Source organism: Podarcis tiliguerta (genome assembly GCF_965153285.1).
Source record: "Podarcis tiliguerta genome assembly, chromosome: 16".
Lineage (NCBI taxonomy): Eukaryota > Metazoa > Chordata > Lepidosauria > Squamata > Lacertidae > Podarcis > Podarcis tiliguerta.
Genome location: NC_139549.1, coordinates 1836491 through 1855228, shown reverse-complemented (window position 1 = coordinate 1855228; position 18738 = coordinate 1836491). Strand labels below are relative to the sequence as shown.

Sequence of the window (18738 nt, the reverse complement as noted above, 5' to 3'; positions counted from 1 at the left end):
ATTTAAAGATAACTATGAGAAATGCTGGACGGAGATAAAAAAGGATTTAGATATATGGTCTAACTTGAAACTCTCACTACTTGGACGTATCGCTGTAATCAAGATGAATGTATTGCCAAGAATGCTATTTTTGTTTCAGACATTGCAGATTATTGATAAAACTGATTGTTTCAAGAAGTGGCAAAAAGACCTTTCTAAATTTGTCTGGCAGGGCAAAAAGCCAAGGATAAAATTTAAAATACTAACAGACGTTAAAGAAAGAGGGGGCTTTGCCCTGCCAGACTTGAAACTCTATTATGAAGCAGCAGCGTTTTGCTGGCTGAAAGAATGGCTACTTCTTGAAAACACAGATATATTGGATTTAGAAGGGTTTAATAATGCATTTGGTTGGCATGCATATTTATGGTATGACAAAGTTAAAGTGCATAGAATGTTTAAAATTCACATTGTCAGAAAAGCACTGTTCAATGTTTGGAGCAGATACAAAGATCTTTTGGAAAACAAAACCCCAAGGTGGTTGTCTCCAATGGAAGCTAAAGCAGTAAAAAGATTCAATATGGAGGCCAATTGGCCAAAGTATTGGGAGATTTTAGAACAGGATGGTGACAAATTGAAATTGCAGAGTTTTGACAAACTAAAAAGTAAAGTCCGAGATTGGCTTCATTATTATCAAATAATGGAGGCATTTAAAATGGACAGAAAAATTGGCTTCCAGGTGGAAAAATCAAAATTGGAAACAGAACTGTTAGAACCCAAAACAAAAATATTGTCTAGAATGTACAATTTGCTGCTGAAATGGAACACACAGGATGAGGAAGTGAAATCGGCTATGATTAAATGGGCTCAAGATGTTGGTCATAACATAATGTTTGCTGACTGGGAAAGGTTGTGGACCACTGGAATAAAGTATACGGCATGTAATGCCTTAAGAGAGAATATAATGAAAATGATTTATAGGTGGTACATGACACCAGTCAAGCTTGCAAAAATGTATCATATGTCTGATAACAAATGCTGGAAATGTAAAGAAGCAGAAGGTACCTTTTTTCACCTTTGGTGGACGTGCCCAAGGATTAAGGCTTTCTGGGAAATGATTTATAATGAATTGAAAAAAATATTTAAATACACATTTAGAAAGACCCCAGAAGCCTTTCTCCTGGGTATGGTAAACCAACAGGTTCAAGGGAAGGACAGAACTTTTTTTATGTATGCTACAACAGCAGCAAGAATACTCATCGTGCAATACTGGAAGACGCAAGATCTACCCACGCTGGAAGAATGGCAAATGAAGCTCATTGACTATATGGAACTTGCAGAAAAGACTGGCAGAATCAGAGACCAGGGAGAAGAGATGGTAAAGGAAGACTGGAGGAAATTTAAAGACTATCTACAGAAGCATTATAAAATTACGAACGTTTGAGGTTATCAGATTGAATGTAAAAGAATGTTATTATAAAAATGACAATGTTAAAGAAAGTATATTTAGGAAGACATAGGGAAATGTAAGGATAAATAAGACAATAACATTAATCTGAACCAAAGATACGCCAGAGGGAAAGAGTTTACTACCAGAATATAAGACCTAGAATACAGAGTGGGAAGGCATGGGGAAGTCGCAGACTTAAGTTAATGCTGAAGAATACAATAACACAATATTTGTTTTTAATTCTTTTATTTTTACCTTTTTCATTTTTCTTTTTGTCTTTGTACAATGTATGTATTGTTTTTCTTTTGCTATTTTCTTTTTGATGTGTTTGTCGATTTGTTTTTTGTTTGTTTATTGAATGTGGAAAATAAAATATTATTTTTTTTAAAAAAAACAAAACAGAAACTTGGACCGTGAGGCCGAATGTAATGGACAACAGAAGATTATATGATATAACGATTCTATAGATCCACTTTTACAGTCACAGAGGAATGAGATCTGTCCGTTGGAGAGTCTGTTACCCAACACATTTGATGGGAAAGCATTGAATCTAGCCTTTATAAAGGTGTACCTGTGCGTCACCACGGATAAGGTAGTTAAATAAGATGGGAGTTTCGTTGGTGGTGTTAAGCCAAGGTTTATCAGCGAACAGGTGCCACCACCTGTCGCAATATTAAATTGTAAATCCATCTCCTCTAATTTGTGAGTTATGGTTCCCTTGGCAGAAATTAAATCCAATTTTAATAGTTCAGATGGAGATAGTCCTAGGGACACAAGTTTCCCATGTATTATTTTTGCCCAGGGGCTGGGGAAGTCATCTCTCCAGAGACACTGTATCAAGTGGAGATTTGGAAGTTTATGCCATAATGCCAACCAGTAACAGAGGATGCATATCCATAATGTAGTTTCTAGAGATGTAACATTTAGTTCCAGTCGTATAGCAGTATTGCTTACACACCTGGGTAATTTTAGCAACCTTCTTAGAAGCTGGTTTTGGATTACCTCCAAATGGGTTAGATTAACAAATGACCCCCATAATGGGATTGCATATACTACACCTTTTTAACAATATTTTCCCACCTCTCTCTCCTCCCTCCACTTCCCACCACTTTCTGCCTTATCACTTAATCCGTTTGTATGTAGCTAATCTGTCCATATTATCAATCCTTGTGCTCAATGGAATCTTTTGCGGCTCTTCCAATTCATCAAAACAAGTTTTTTTATAGCATGGTACATCCATTTATTTATTTTTTGACCCCTTGAATTCTCCCACGTTTCCCGAATATAATTTAGAATTAAATTCAAATCCCCTAAATAACTATTTCTTTTTATAGCTCTTGCTATAAATATCCTCGTCTCGCACCAAAATGAGTGAAAATAACCTTGTGCTCCAGTCCAATGTATTGTTGCAAAAGTCCAGTACCCAATTGAGGCAAGAGCCCATGGGACCCCAGGCACCCAAAGAGGGTCTGTGTTCCTTTGGAGAATGGAAGACACAGCAGAGACTGCTGTAGCTTTAAGAAATGGGGTTTATTCACCCATTTACACCTTCAGTCTACATAGAGGGAGTCCAAGCTCAATAGGAAAAGAGAGGGAAGGGAAGGCAAGGCAAGGTGCCTGGGTTGAAGAAGCCAGAGACCTGTGCTGTTTCCAGCAACAGTAAAGCTCAAGAGGATTGTCTTATATACCCTGTTTCCAGCTGGTGATGAAGGCATTTCTGGGACTCCTTGCATTCAAGGAGACCCCAACTATAGTCACTGGATAAGTTTTGGTATGTTGCTCTTTGTCCTGGTCACAAGGCCTTTGGGGCCAGTGTTGAAGGCTGCTGGGTAGGCTGTACCTCCGGCTCAACTGGCAGCATTGAGAGATCAGCAATGGGCTTTTCTCCTGAGGGACCCTCAGTGAATTCCTCAGCAGTGGCTCCTTGAGATGCTACTGATCTCTCATGTTGGGATGCAGTCTTGAATCTCTGAGGGATATGTTTCTAAAACTGTACAAGAAGTGAGAGAATGAAAGCATTTTCTGGATCATGTGGAACAGCTTGAGAATTCGCCTTTCTCCGAATCAACCTGCAGGGTTGGTCTGTGGGATTCAGTGTTCAATCTGGATTGGAGAGAAAATATGACAGGAGGAACTTTGGGGATGCAATTCCTAAAAGAATTTCTGGACTTTTGGGCCCACCTGAACCCTGGAGAAAATTAAAGTCCTATCCAAGTACAGCGTTCTCCAAGAAGGGATACCAATTTGCCGAAAAGCAGGCATCTTCCCTGCACCTCAGTTCCAGCTTTAGGGGTAGCTTTTTAGTTCCCCTGGAGAACTTGCCATAACTAAGTCCCTAAGAGAGTGGGTGGAATTGCCCATTTTGAATAGACAAAAGTATGTCATTTCCATTCTCCAGCACTCAGTTATTATCAAAGATAAAATTAGTATTTTGGGAAGAGTCCAGAATAGTTAGCAAAAGGTAATTTTAAGAGAAGCTTCTGCAGATGAGCAGTGATGGTTTGTAGGGATGGGTTGTGCCAAATTGATGGCCATTATCATGTCAGTGGCCTGTTTGTAATCCGCTTGTTGTTGTTGCTGCTGCTGCTGCTGTTTCTTTAAGAATAACATATTGCAACATTAATAATAATAATAACATAAGTAATAAATGCCTCCCAAACATATCAGATGATTTCAGTGGTAGATAAAAACAATCAAACCATCATTAGTTTGCACACCGATCATCACACCTCATCATCACCATCTCCTGGGTGGCTCCTGAGCTCTGGATACTCTCCCCCTTCTCTCGCAACACAGCTGTGGAGTGCAAAATGAGACACATTATTGAGTCCATGGCAGGGACCAGTCTCTGCCTCTCAAGATAAGCAAAAGAAAGGTAGAGGTATATTTGGCAGGAAGCCCCCATCTCAGGAGAGATGGGAAGATCAATAGAGATGGTCCTACCTCTTCTAAGCCTTTTGAATATGATCTTCCACTGCATCCAATTCACCTTCACCATCAGCATCAGCATCACCATCACCACCACCAGAAGAGATATGAGGGCAATGATAGGCAATGGTCTCCAACTCGAGGGTCCAAACTGTCCACCTGCAATGTGTGGAAATGTTTATATAATTTAGAAAAGTTTAAACGATCCCCTGTCTGAGTTTATGCAGCAACAAGCGGGTTGCTATCAATAATTATACCTTCCGGGTGCTAATCCCTTTCTGTCCCTCTTAAAGAAAACAGACTTGAATCTGAATAATATTAACATATACTACTTTACTATCAGATTCATTCAGGTTTACAGAGTTCTTCCCGAAGGCAGGCTTAGGTATACAGATATACTATACACTAGATAGTCATGAGAAGACTATATCTGAGCAGTGGGTCATGAGAAGACTGCGTCTGAGCAGTTACCAATTTAACACTCCTAGCAGCCACCGACCAAACAACTGACAAAACTGCCTGCCACATAGAGGCAGTTAGTACTCTCAGAATGTTGGACTTGATTGACAGCTTTATATCCCACAAAATGAATAATAAGAGTTTCTCAAAACATACTCTAATAACAACCGACAGAATGACTGACTCTCAGAGAGTCATAGAATTGTCGAGTTGGAAGGGACAACTAGAATCATCTAGTCCAACATCCTTTGTTGCAGGAATATTTGGCCCACGGTGTAGCTTGAACCCATGACCCCGAGATTCAGAGCCTCATGCTTACACCTGGCCCAGAGCAGTAGAATAAATAACAAGAGATAAGCAGATGTTGCTAATCTTTTCCTTTCCTATTGAAATGATTTAGGCTGTGAATACCCTCTCAGACACACTTTCCTGCCCTGAATCCATTTCTTAAGGCAGGAAAAGGAGGAGATGGGGGCAGCAGCAGCAATTCACAGAATCAGATCAGTCTTCAAGGAGCTCTGTGTATGCTCCAATTCGGCTGAGAAGCATGCAAAGAGGGGTATTTATTAATACAAACACATCTCCTCAAATCCCCCATGTTAAGGGCCAGTCTGCATATTCACCACCACAAGCACCTCCTTTGGATAATGAAGGAAAGGATATATTGCTCACCTTCATCACTCTGGCAGATGTTGAGCAAGTCAAAGGAGGCTCCCTTTTGATCAACAGGATTGCTGACCAGGCAGGTGAATTTGGAGTCCAAAGAGCTGCTCCTGTAGAAGACACGGAGCTCTCGGCCATTGTCAGAAACCTGGTACTGATTCACACTCTTTCCTAAGGCCCTGTGCAGACCCCCTGTTTCCCACGAGATAGTGAGCTCTTCCCTTTCAGGTGTGTGGCATCACAAGGTCACATTACATCCATCTGGAGCCTTGGATTCCACTTGGTGGTCTATCTGTGGTGTCGGCACTGGCTCTGTGGAACACAAATGAAATCAGCATAAGGTTTGGGTCCCATATGCTTGCCAGTACCTATGTAGTGAAATGGTGTTGAACCTATTCCATGAGCCAAAAAGTGAAAGCAATAACTTACCATATACAATGAGGTTGAAACGCTGTTCTTGAAACTGTGTCTTAGTAAACCAGATGCGAGTATTGTAGATTCCACTATCGTCCAACTCCAGGTTTTTGAGCCTCAGTGTTGTCTCGTTCACCCTGTCTAGCCGTTGTCCAAACCGGCCAGTGGGACTTGGATGGTCTCTGTTCCAATGACTGAATACCCCCAGCCAGTAGCCCAGGTCACGCTTTTGCGGGCGGAAGTCCCATTCCATTTTATGTATTGTTATTCCTTGAGATACATTGGCAGGAAACAAGACTGATCCTCCCAGCATTCCCTTCAGCTGATGTGTTGGATTCCCCACTACATGCCTTAAAGTTTCTAGTGAGGGGAGGGTGGTGGGGGAGGAGATACAAACAAAGGTGAAAATTAGTATCATTATTGTTTTTAGCTCCATTATGAGGTCCCAGAGCAGGTCACAGCAATTTAAAATGCAGTCTTAAAATGTAATAGGGAGGTTTCCTTAAAATTATTTTGCAGAGGACTTCCGATTTTGCTGCCATGGTGAACCGCAGTTCCAATGACAGCGAACCCCTGGCATGCAGCCAATTAGGGATAATTTGAGAGTAATTATCCTTGCAATGCCCCCTTCTCCAGGGTCGGGGGGGTGGGGAGAGGTCTCACTCGCAGATTGTCTGATACCTGCTTCCTGCTCCTCCTACAGAATTCAGGGGGAAGGGGACGCTGAGTGCATAGCACTGCATGCATTGGAAAAACTCCAACGCAGACACCATGAGCGGAGATTCTTCTGATTTTAAAGATGTTTCAGAATTCAGACTTAAGAAACAGGCATGTTCTGGAAGGAGACAAGTTAACCTGCTAAATGAATCAGCCACTGAGTGCTAAGGTCTCGATCCAGAGAAGATTTTCATTGTGTTTGGATTGGTATGTGGTGGAGAGAAGCCTTTGATTTCACTTTTATGTATTCACTATGCTGTTTTATGATTTGGCAGCTCTTCACTGAAGAAGAAAATTAGATTCTAATGGATTGTGATTATTAATGGATTGCAATTATTAATGGACTGCAAGAGGGAATCAATAAGAACTTCGTAATGCTTATGGATTAATTGAAAGAATGGAACTGTTTGGGAAATATTGGGGTGTTCTGTGGCAATACCCTCCTAGGGAGGACTTGAACTTTGATTTATTAGGGTGTTGTTGAGATAACAGCTTGTTATTGGATGGGAAACAATTCAAAAGCTGGAAATCATCCTGGAATAATCAGATGCCGGACCACTTTCGTTTTTAAGAGAAGCAAGATGGTGAAAGGTCACTACGCAGTAATATTGAGTCCTTGGAGTTTGGGGGGGGGATGCCAAAAATGATTGATTGCAACAAGAAATAAGATCGAATGTTAAAAACAACAATTCCACACGGAGTTACCAGATATAAATTCCTCTTCCAAATTAAAGGATATGGAACAGTTAAATCCAAATGAAAGTCAACACACCAGTGGCTGTTAAAATAAAGGATCAACATCAGAACTATATTATTTGGATCAAATAAGTGGATTAGAGTGGGAACAAGGAATCATCATCTCCTAAAAATCTCCCAAAATCAGTACAGGGCAAGTCAACCAAAATGTTTAAGCTGGAATCTGACAATTGGCTTTTTTAATTGAATTATTATTTCTTATTGTAATTATATGGTCTATGTTGGATTGTTATTAATGAAAAAATAATACAATAAATATTATGAAAAATAAAATACAAATTATATTGCAGGTGTCAATGGTAGGGTAAAGAGGTAACTCTTCAGTATATAATGGAAACTCTACACTAAAGGTGCCGGGTGCAACTCTGTGGAGAGGGACGTCTACAGTTTAGCAGCCTGTCACAAAGAAGGTCCTCTCCTGGGCTGGCACTCCCCCTACTGTTTGAGGCAGGTGAAACTACCAAGAGTGTCCCTAGTTTTAACAGCTGAGATGCACTATGATGAAGAAAGTCTCTCAGGTATTTGGGGCCAAAATCCAAGAAAGTTTACAATGTTCAAGATTAATCTTAACTGTTGCTGAATTGTACATTGACCCACTTGAAATGCCCAACTCTCTCTAGTTAAACATTTACTGCATTCTCCTAGCTGTCCTAACAACATGGCCCTTTACTATAAGAGAAGGAAGTTGTTACAAGTCCAAAGTTACATTCCAAAAATCAAGTCCTGGTGTCCAGGAACTGGGATCCAGAAAAACTCAGACAGAAGATTGGCCCAGAATATATATAATTTTTTAAAAAGTAAAAAGTTTAGAAATAAAATAGTGTGAGGTCTGAACGTCATCTGTATATAAAGCAATCAATTAAACAGTTAAATCTTTTCAAAGCTGCCCACTGGTCAAATTTGGGGAACATCTGTTTTGGGGAACATCTGCCCATTGGTCAAATTTTGGGGAAACTGACTCTGTTCTACCAAGATCCCCAGTTGCCTTTTCCTGCTCCTCTAATTCACTGTTGGCTCTAAACTGACATTTATTTTGTGTTGGTGAATAACTGACACATCACAGGAAAATATCCCGCAGGAAAACATTTCTGCCCTAGAGATGAGGTTGACTTGCAGTCAGCATGACCTGTGTTTTTATTCCATTCCACCCCACACCTTTAGGGGAGATGAGCATGGGAAATAAACAAGATGAGCTTGAGCTCTTGGTACAGCAAACTAAATATGACATAATAGGCATCACTGAAACCTGGTGGGATAAGTCCCACGATTGGAATGTAAAAATGGAGGGATACAATCTATTTCAGAGAAACAGACCAGACAAGAAAGGAGGAGGAGTGGCGTTATATGTCAGGGATGTGTATACCTGTGAAGAGATCCAAGATTTAGAACCTCAAAGCCAAAGTGAGAGCATTTGGGTCAAAATTAAGGGAGAGAAGAATAACAGTGACCTCATTGTGGGAGTTTACTATAGATCCCCAAGCCAAACGGAGGACATAGATGATGCCTTCCTGGAACAGATGGCCAAGCATGCAAAAGGAAGGGAGATAGTAGTAATGGGGGACTTCAATTACCCGGATATTTGTTGGATGTCAAACTCAGCCAAGAGCATAAGGTCAAACAGATTCCTCACTGGCCTTGCAGACAACTTCATTGTGCAGAAAGTGGGAGAAGCAACAAGAGGAACAGCCATTTTAGATCTGGTCCTAACCAATGTCGATGACCTGGTTAATGGGGTAGAAGTGGAAGGATCATTAGGCGCAAGTGATCATGCTCTTCTGAAGTTTACTATACAACGGAAAGGAGCAGCCAAGCATACTAGGACTCAATTTCTTGACTTTAAGAAAGCCGACTTCATAAAACTTAGGGAAGTGCTGGGTGAGATCCCATGGACAGTAATACTAAAAGGAAAGGGAGTTCATGATGGCTGGGAGTTTGTTAAGAGGGTGATAGTAAAAGCACAACTTCAGGCAATACCAATGAGACGGAAACATGGAAGGTGCCTAAAGAAGCCAGGGTGGCTATCTAAAGAACTTTTAACTGAGTTAAGATTAAAAAAGGATGTGTACAAAAAATGGAAAAGGGGGGAAACCACCAAAGAGGAATTCAAACAAATAGCCAGCACGTGTAGACACAAAGTCAGAAAAGCTAAAGCACAGAATGAACTCAGGCTTGCTAGAGAGGTTAAAAGCAACAAAAAAGGATTTTATGGGTATGTTCGTAGCAAAAGGAAGAACAAAGAAACAGTGGGGTCACTCAGAGGAGAAGATGGTGAAATGCAAACAGGGGACACAGAAAGGGCTGAACTCCTCAATGCCTTCTTTGCCTCAGTCTTCTCCGATAAAGAAAACAACGCCCGACCTGAAGAATTTGGAGCAAATGATCCAGTAGAGAAAACACAGCCCAGAATAACTAAGGAGATAGTACAAGAATACTTGGCTAGTTTAGATGTATTCAAGTCTCCAGGGCCAGATGAACTGCATCCAAGAGTATTAAAAGAACTGGCAGATGTGATCTCAGAACCACTGGCAATCATCTTTGAGAATTCCTGGAGAACAGGCGAAGTCCCAGCAGACTGGAGGAGGGCAAATGTTGTCCCTATTTTCAAAAAGGGGAAAAGAGAGGACCCAAATAATTACCGCCCAGTCAGTCTGACATCAATACCAGGGAAGATTCTGGAGCAGATCATCAAGCAAACAATCTGTGAGCACCTAGAAAGGAATGCTGTGATCACCAATAGTCAGCATGGATTTCTGAAAAATAAGTCATGTCAGACTAACCTGATCTCGTTTTTTGACAGAATTACAAGCCTGGTAGATGAAGGGAACGCAGTGGATGTAGCCTACCTTGATTTCAGCAAGGCATTTGACAAGGTGCCCCATGATATTCTTGTAAAGAAGCTGGTAAAATGTGGTCTTGACTATGCTACCACTCAGTGGATTTGTAACTGGCTGACTGACCGGACCCAAAGGGTGCTCATCAATGGTTCCTCTTCATCCTGGAGAAGAGTGACTAGTGGGGTGCCACAGGGTTCTGTCTTGGGCCCGGTCTTATTCAACATCTTTATCAACGACTTGGATGATGGACTCAAGGGCATCCTGATCAAATTTGCAGATGACACCAAACTGGGAGGGGTGGCTAACACCCCAGAGGACAGGATCACACTTCAAAACGACCTTGACAGATTAGAGAACTGGGCCAAAACAAACAAGATGAATTTTAACAGGGAGAAATGTAAAGTATTGCACTTGGGCAAAAAAAAATGAGAGGCACAAATACAAGATGGGTGACACCTGGCTTGAGAGCAGTACATGTGAAAAGGATCTAGGAGTCTTGGTTGACCACAAACTTGACATGAGCCAACAGTGTGACGTGGCAGCTAAAAAAGCCAATGCAATTCTGGGCTGCATCAATAGGAGCATAGCATCTAGATCAAGGGAAGTTATAGTGCCACTGTATTCTGCTCTGGTCAGACCTCACCTGGAGTACTGTGTCCAGTTCTGGGCACCACAGTTCAAGAAGGACACTGACAAACTGGAACGTGTCCAGAGGAGGGCAACCAAAATGGTCAAAGGCCTGGAAACAATGCCTTATGAGGATCGGCTAAGGGAGCTGGGCATGTTTAGCCTGGAGAAGAGGAGGTTAAGGGGGGATATGATAGTCATGTTCAAATATATAAAAGGATGTCACACAGAGGAGGGAGAAAGGTTGTTTTCTGCTGCTCCAGAGAAGCGGACACGGAGCAATGGATCCAAACTACAAGAAAGAAGATTCCACCTAAACATTAGGAAGAACTTCCTGACAGTAAGAGCTGTTCGACAGTGGAATTTGCTGCCAAGGAGTGTGGTGGAGTCTCCTTCTTTGGAGGTCTTTAAGCACAGGCTTGACAACCATATGTCAGGAGTGCTGTGATGGCGTTTCCTGCTTGGCAGGGGGTTGGACTCGATGGCCCTTGTGGTCTCTTCCAACTCTATGATTCTATGATTCTATGATTCTATCATCCCCATCATTCATGCAGATTGTCCTCCCAAGTTCAGCTCAGTAACAAATATCACACATACAATTGAACTCTCAAAAGCATTCTGTTGGAGCTTCCTTTGAAGCCAGCCAGGGTGTTCAGGGAGGGGTCCAGCTGGGGAGAGGAGGCCCTGAGTGCTAGTAACCAATATTGCCAATAATTTCTCTCTTCATAACAATGCATATAGGTGGGTTACTTGTGGTTTCTGAGTGAGAGAGAGAAAGCAGTGAAGTCCTTACCCAAGGAAGAGTAGAGCAATAGTCTGAAGAAGAGGTCTTCTGCGAGAAAAATCCTCCATCGTATCTCTCCAGAGGTGCAGAGAGCCGTGAGCGGCAGTGAGGCACCAGAATGCCCCTTTATGGGACTCACCAATGGGGAGACTTGCGCCTGTTGAGCTCAGGTCCTGCTTATGGGCATTGAGGCATCTGTTTCACCACCCTGAGAAGGACAGCTTCATTTGTCTGCACAGGATAGGTGCTCTAAAATAAGCCTGTTCACCCATCTTATATGCGTAGCCCGAGTACAGGGTCTTATTCGCAAGAGTTGTGAACTTTCGAACACCGTGATCATCCCTTCCATCCTCTCGCTTCCCAGCAGATCAGAGAAGGACATTGTACAAGTACAAAGGTAAGTCCAAGCAAGGATCAGTGGAGGAGGGGAAAGAGTTGCGAGCAAGCGGGGAAATCGTAATGGACCAGTGACATGGGGCCAAATAAAATCACTCTCATTTCAAGCTGAACAGCTTAGAAAGGAAAAGCAGCTAGAAGCAACCCCTGATAATTTGCTTCTGTGTCTCATTTCCTGCCTTAATATAAATTCCATGATAGTGCTCATTTTCAGCGTTTTGTTTTTGTCCCTATCTGCTTCCGCTCCTAATAGCAGTGGTTCCACACCATTAAATGTGTGGGAATCTTTTGCAAAAACCCTCAAATTTTTCCCTTTTGCCTTCTTTTGTGGATGTTTTGCCAGGGAGAAGAGGGAAAACAACCTTTTTTGAAAAAGATTATTTATTCATTTTTTCAATACAAACAACAACCGTGAAAGACACATACAACAAAAAATATAATAACAACACAATTTGACAATTCAGATTTGAATACATTGATATACTACGCCTTTTTAACAATATTTTCCCACCTCTCTCTCCTCCCTCCGCTTCCCACTACTATCCGCCTTATCGCTTAATTCATTTGTATGTAGCTAATCTGTCCATATTATCAATCCTTGTGCTCAATGGAATCTTTTGCGGCTCTTCCAATTCATCAAAACAAGTTTTTTTCTTCTAATATAGCATGGTACATCCATTTTTTTGACCCCTTGAATTCTCCCACATTTCCAGAATATACTGTATTTTTCGCTCTATAACACGCACCCATCCATAACACTCACATAGTTTTTAGAGGAGGAAAATCCATAGGCAAGCCACCCGTAGGCATTCCCTCCATAACACGCACAGACATTTCCCCTTACTTTCTAGGAGGAAAAAAATGAGTGTTATGGTGCAAAAAATACGGTAATTTAGAATTAAATTCAACTCCCCTAAATAACTATTTCTTTTTACTACTCACTTTAATTATTTCACTACTTACGTTTATTATCCTCACTCGCACTAAAATGAGTGAAAACAACCTTGTGCTCCAGTCCAATGTATTGTTGCAAAAGTCTGCTGCCTGCCCCCCTCTCTGCCCAGAGGAGGCAAGAGCCCATGGGATCCCAGGCACCCAAAGAGGGTCTGTGTTCCTTTGGAGAATTGAAGGCAAGACAGAGACTGTTGTAGCTTTAAGAAATGGGGTTTATTCACCCATTTACACCTTCAGTCTACATGGAGGTAGTCCAAGCTCAATAGGATAAGAGAGGCGAGGAAAGGAAAGGCAAGGCGCCTGGGTTGAAGAAGCCAGAGACCTCTGCTGTTTCCAGCCACACGGAAGCTCAAGAAGATTGTCTTATATACCCTGTTTCCAGCTGGTGATGAAGGCTCTCAAGGAGACCCAACTATAGTCACTGGATAAATCTTGGTAGGTTACTTTTTGGCCTGCTCACAAGACTTTTGTGGCCAGTGTTGAAGGCTGCTGGGTAGGTTGTAGCTCCGGCTCAACTGGCAGCATTGAGAGATCAGCAATGGCTCTTTCCCCTGAGGGACCCTCAGAGAATTCCTCAGCAGTGGCTCCTGGAGATGTGCCTGACCTCTCATGCAGTGTTCAATCTTCGAGGGCTGTTTCTGAGACTGTACAAGAAGGAAAGGGTGGCCTGGAACTGCTCGAGAAGTCCACTATGTCCGCGTCAACCAGCATGGCTGGTCTGTAGGATTCAGTGTTCAATCTGCATTGGAGAGAAAATATGACAGGAGGGACTCTGGGGATGCAACTCCTAAAAGAATTTCTAGGCATTTGGGCCCACCTGAACCCTAGAGAAAATTAAAGTCCTGTCCAATCCAGCGTTCTCCAAGAAGATATACCTATTTGCCTAAAAACAGGCATCTTCCCTGCACCTCAGTTCCACTATTTAGGGCTAGCTTTTTAGTTCCACTGGAGAACTTGCCACAACTAAGTCCCTAAGAGAGCGGGTGGAATTGCCAATTTTTGAATTGACAAAAGTAGGCCATTTCCATTCCCTAGGACTCAGTTATTATCAATGATAAAATTAGTATTTTGGGATGAGCTGGTGAGGGGAGAGCGCAATCCTGTTGGGTTCACTGGAGGAAGTATGTGAGAAACAGAGCCTTGCAGCCAGAGGGCTGAATCCTCCATTCACTAGCTGGAGAGGGGAGGGTTCAATTCTGCTCACTTTAACTGTGCATGCATGTTCCCCTGATGGGAACAGGATCTTTGCACAAGCTGCCTGCCTCCCCTTGTGCCATAATCCATTTGTTAGGTCTTTTGATCAGGAGGTTTGGGTCCCTGGCCTGTTTTTGTTTCCTTTAATAACGTTTATTCTCTCAATGAAAATGTCAGGGACGTTCTGAAAGAGCGAGGATCCGAAGAGGAGGGAGGACAAGCTGAGGGGAGTAGAAATGGAAGTCTTTCACACAGTGAGAGGGAGATAAGCCTCTCTCGCTCTGGCATGCTGCCTCAGGGCCGGCTTAAGAATATCCAGTGCTGGGTGCAAAGATCCCTCCGGTGTCCCCCCTAGCAACTCCAAAACAAGGGAAGGGGTGGTGGAAAATGTCCTCTGCCTCCCTCACCGCCCCAATCCCCGGATCAAGCGGGAAAATGTGCTGGCGGACATTCTCTCTGGTGTCAGGGCGCCTGAGTAGGCAGCCCAGGAATGCTGCATGCTGCCTTTCACCAGGAAGCAGGAGGAGGACAACGATTGGGATCAGGGCTGTCTTTAGCAGATGCAGAGGCCTCTGCGGGGATCGCTCTCCTCCTGAGGAGGCTTGGGAAGGCAGCTGCACGCCCACCAGCCACATAGTTGGTGGGGCGCAGCTGGAGGGCATGCAGGGAAAGGGGAGGCTGCCAGCAAAGCCACACAGCTCCCCCAATCGCTAGGGCACCCCTGAGTGGCTGGCACCCTGGCGCAACAAACCACTAACACCAATGGCAAAATTAAAATTATATACTATATAGTGAGAGATATGTATAAGGGTCTGGTGACATCAGTTTCAGTGCATCTGAAGAAGTGTGCATGCACACGAGAGCTCATACCAATAACAAACTTAGTTGGTCTCTACTGGAAGGATTTTTTTATTTTTTGGCTACCTACGTGTACCTAGAACCAATGGCAAAGACAGCTCTGTGCTGCCTGTCAGTTCTCAAAACAACACAGAGCTGACAGAGCAGTCTTGGCAACTGTCTAGAGCAGTTAAGGCTGAACTAAGAGAGCCCAGACTGCTGAGACCCTGTAATTACTTAATAAATCAGAAAGTAATAAAGCTGCCAGTGTGTTTTGTCTTGTGTGGGAGAGATGTAATAAACCTGACAGAAAATATAAGAACAACCTATAACTACAGTAACTTATCCAGTGGTACATTCTTATTACGTTTCATATGCAGCACACAGTACAGAAACAATACATTTATTTATGTATTGTCAAGTCAAGTAGCCTCTCCACAGAGATTCTTATGTTGGGGGTGGAATAAAAGTATATTCTGTCTCATCGGCTCTCGATCCATTCCAGTCCAGCTTCCACGCTGGTCATGGGACCGAGACGGCTCTGGTCGCCCTAACAGATGATCTCCGCAGGCAGCTAGATCGAGGCGGGTCGGGGCTGCTGATTCTTTTAGACCTGTCAGCAGCCTTCGACATGGTCGATCACGAACTCCTGGACCACCGCCTTGCCAACGTTGGGATCCAGGGCACTGTCCTTCAATGGCTGCGCTCGTTTCTCTCTGGTCGGGGACAGAGGGTGGCGCTTGGGGGGGAATTGTCATCGCGCCACTCCCTGGTATGTGGAGTGCCTCAGGGTGCGATTCTCTCCCTGATGCTTTTTAACATCTTTATGCGCCCCCTTGCCCAGCTTGTCCAGAGTTTTGGGCTGGGCTGCCATCAGGATGCCGATGACACCCAACTCTATCTGTTGATGGATGGCCATCCTGACTCGGCCCCAGACACACTGACCAGATGTTTGGAAGCTGTGGCTGGATGGTTACGTGGGAGCCGGTTGAAGTTAAATCCTTCGAAGACAGAGGTCCTCTGGATGGGACGGGACGATATGGGATTGGGAGGGCAACTCCCATCTCTTGCTGGGGTGCAATTAGTGCCAGCACCGTCCGTTAAGAGTTTGGGTGTAATCTTCGATACCTCCCTCTCTATGGAGGCGCAGATTACAGCTATAACAAAGGCGGCATTTTTTCATCTCCGCCAAGCTAAGCAGTTGGCTCCTTACCTCTCTCGCCCTGACCTAGCCACTGTGATCCACGCGACGGTCACCTCCAGACTGGATTATTGTAACTCGCTCTACGTGGGGCTGCCCTTGAGACTGACCCAGAAACTCCAGCGGGTGCAGAATGCCGCGGCGAGACTCCTTATGGGGTCTTTGCTGCGAGATCACATTCATCTGGTACTATACCAGCTGCACTGGCTCCCGGTGGAATACAGGATCAGGTTTAAGGTGCTGGTTTTAACCTTTAAAGCCCTATACGGCCTAGGACCCTCGTACCTACGGGACCGCCTCTCCTGGTATGTCCCACAGAAGAACTTACGGTCTGCAAATAAAAACATGATGAAGATCCCAGGCCACAGAGAGGTTAGGCTGGCCTCAACTAGAGCCAGGGCTTTCTCGGCCGCGGCTCCGATCTGGTGGAACGCTGTCACAAGAGACTAGGGCCCTGCGGGACCTGACATCTTTCCGCAGGGCCTGTAAGACAGAGCTGTTCCACCAGGCCTTTGGTCAGGGCGCAGCCTGACCCCCTCCTCTGGCAATCTGCACAGAATTTTGCTTAATGGTTGCCATCATTTTGATTTTAATTAATTTTTATAATGAAAGTTTTTTAGAATGTTGGATTATTTTGATTGTTGTTAGCCGCCCTGAGCCCAGCTTCGGCTGGGGAGGGCGGGGTATAAATAAAATTTATTTTTATTATTATTATTATTATTATTATTATTATTATTATTATTATTATTATCATCATTTTATGAAGGAAAAACTGAAAGCCAAGTCTCACCAAATGTGTCTATTTTTTAAGTGCCTTTAATTACCCTTCTATGGCGAGTAAGGCATTCAGATAGAGCCACATTCCAAGTGTTATTTACCCAGATTTCGATGTGAATCTCTATAGGATGTTTCCTGTATCAGGCTATGGTAATTCAGGCTGCTGATAATAGTAAAAATGCAAAGTCTCTGCACTTAAGGTTATTGTTTAAATTTGAGTTTCATGGTAACAAGGCAAGAACTGATGAGTGTGGAGGGGATTGGTGTGTAATTTTGGAAATAGCTTGAAACACCTTTTCCCAAAAGGAGTATTACAACATGGAGCTCCACCATACATGGAAATATGAGCCTTTCCAGCATAAGGGAGAGATGCTAGAGTTTATATTGGTTGGAAGTGATGGAGTCCAATGCCAGTGAAAGGTAATTTTAAGAGAAGCCTCCTGCAGACAGGCAGTGATGGTTCATAGGGACGGATTTTGCCAAATTGATGGCCATTCATTATCAGGTCACTGGCCTGTTTGAAATCCGCTTGTTGTTGTTGTTGCTGTTGTTTAAGAATAACATATTGCAACATTAATAATAATAACATAAGTAATAAATGCCTCCCAAACGTATCAGATGATTTCAGTGGTAGATAAAAACAATCAAACCATCATTAGTTTGCACACCGATCATCTCACCTCATCATCACCATCTCCTGGGTGGCTCCTGAGCTCTGGATACTCTCCCCCTTCTCTCCATTCACAGCTGTGGAGTGCAAAATGAGACACATTATTGAGTCCATGGCAGGGACCAGTCTCTGCCTCTCAGGATAAGCAAAAGAAAGGAAGAGGTATATTTGGCAGGAAACCCCCATCTCAGGAGAGATGGGAAGAAGATCAATAGAGATGGTCCTACCTATTCTATGCCTTTTAAATATGATCTTCCAGTGAATCCAATTCACCTTCACCATCACCTTCACCATCACCATCACCATCACCAGAAGAGATATGAGGGCAGTGATAAGCAATCGACTCCAACTTGAGGGTCCAAACTGTCCACCTGCAATGTGTGGAAATGTTTATATAATTTAGCAAAGTTTAAATGATCCCCTGTCTGAGTTTATGCAGCAACAAGCGGGTTGCTATCAATAATTATACCTTCCTGGTTGTTAATCCCTTTCTGTCCCTCTTAAAGAAAACACACTTGAATCTGAATCATATTAACATAAACTACTTTACTATCAGATTCATTCAGGTTTACAGAGTTGTTCCTGAAGGCAGGCTTAAGTGTACAGATATACTATACACTAGATAGTAGTGGGTCATGAGAAGACTGCCTCTGAGCAGTTACCAATTTAACACTCCTAGCAGCCACCGACCAAACAACTGACAAAACTGCCTGCCACATAGAGGCAGTTAGTACTCTCAGAATGTTGGACTTGATTGACAGCTTTATATCCCACAAAATGAATAATAAGAGTTTCTCAAAACATACTCTAATAACAACCGACAGAATGACTGACTCTCAAAGAGTCATAGAATTGTAGAGTTGGAAGGGACAAGTAGAGTCATCTAGTCCAACCCCCTGCATTGCAGGAATCTTTGGCCCAAGGCTTGAACCCATGACCCCAAGATTCACATTCTCCTGCTGACACCTGGCTGAGAGCAGTGGAATAAATAATAAGAGATAAGCAAGTGTTGCTAATCTTTCCCCTTTGTATTGTGATGATTTGGGCTGTGAATACCCTGTCAGATACACTTGCGTGCCCTGAACCCATTTCTTAAGGCAG

General features: G+C 43.1%; 3 protein-coding genes across 4 annotated transcripts in view; 1 reads left to right on the top strand and 2 right to left on the bottom strand.

Moving 5' to 3' along the window:
* Nucleotides 1-7680, top strand: part of LOC310666142 (T-lymphocyte surface antigen Ly-9-like) — a 37764-nt gene extending 30084 nt beyond the window's left edge. The window contains exon 7 of the transcript XR_014505774.1: nt 7667-7680. The gene's annotated coding sequence lies outside the window, so the exon portion shown is untranslated. The remainder of the gene's footprint in view (nt 1-7666) is intronic.
* The window catches only part of LOC310666072 (uncharacterized protein), a 1539811-nt gene that overhangs the window by 154210 nt on the left and 1366863 nt on the right, over nt 1-18738 (bottom strand). The gene's annotated exons all lie outside the window — the stretch shown is intronic.
* LOC310667160 (T-lymphocyte surface antigen Ly-9-like) overlaps nt 4131-18738 on the bottom strand; it is a gene marked incomplete at its 3' end in the record, with an annotated part of 35900 nt that continues 21292 nt past the window's right edge. The window contains exons 7-10 of the mRNA XM_083418884.1: nt 17648-18008; nt 5486-5586; nt 4370-4513; nt 4131-4222 (exon numbers count right to left, since the gene is read on the bottom strand). Of these exons, the coding sequence (XP_083275010.1) occupies nt 4131-4222; nt 4370-4513; nt 5486-5586; nt 17648-18008 (698 nt within the window). The remainder of the gene's footprint in view (nt 4223-4369; nt 4514-5485; nt 5587-17647; nt 18009-18738) is intronic.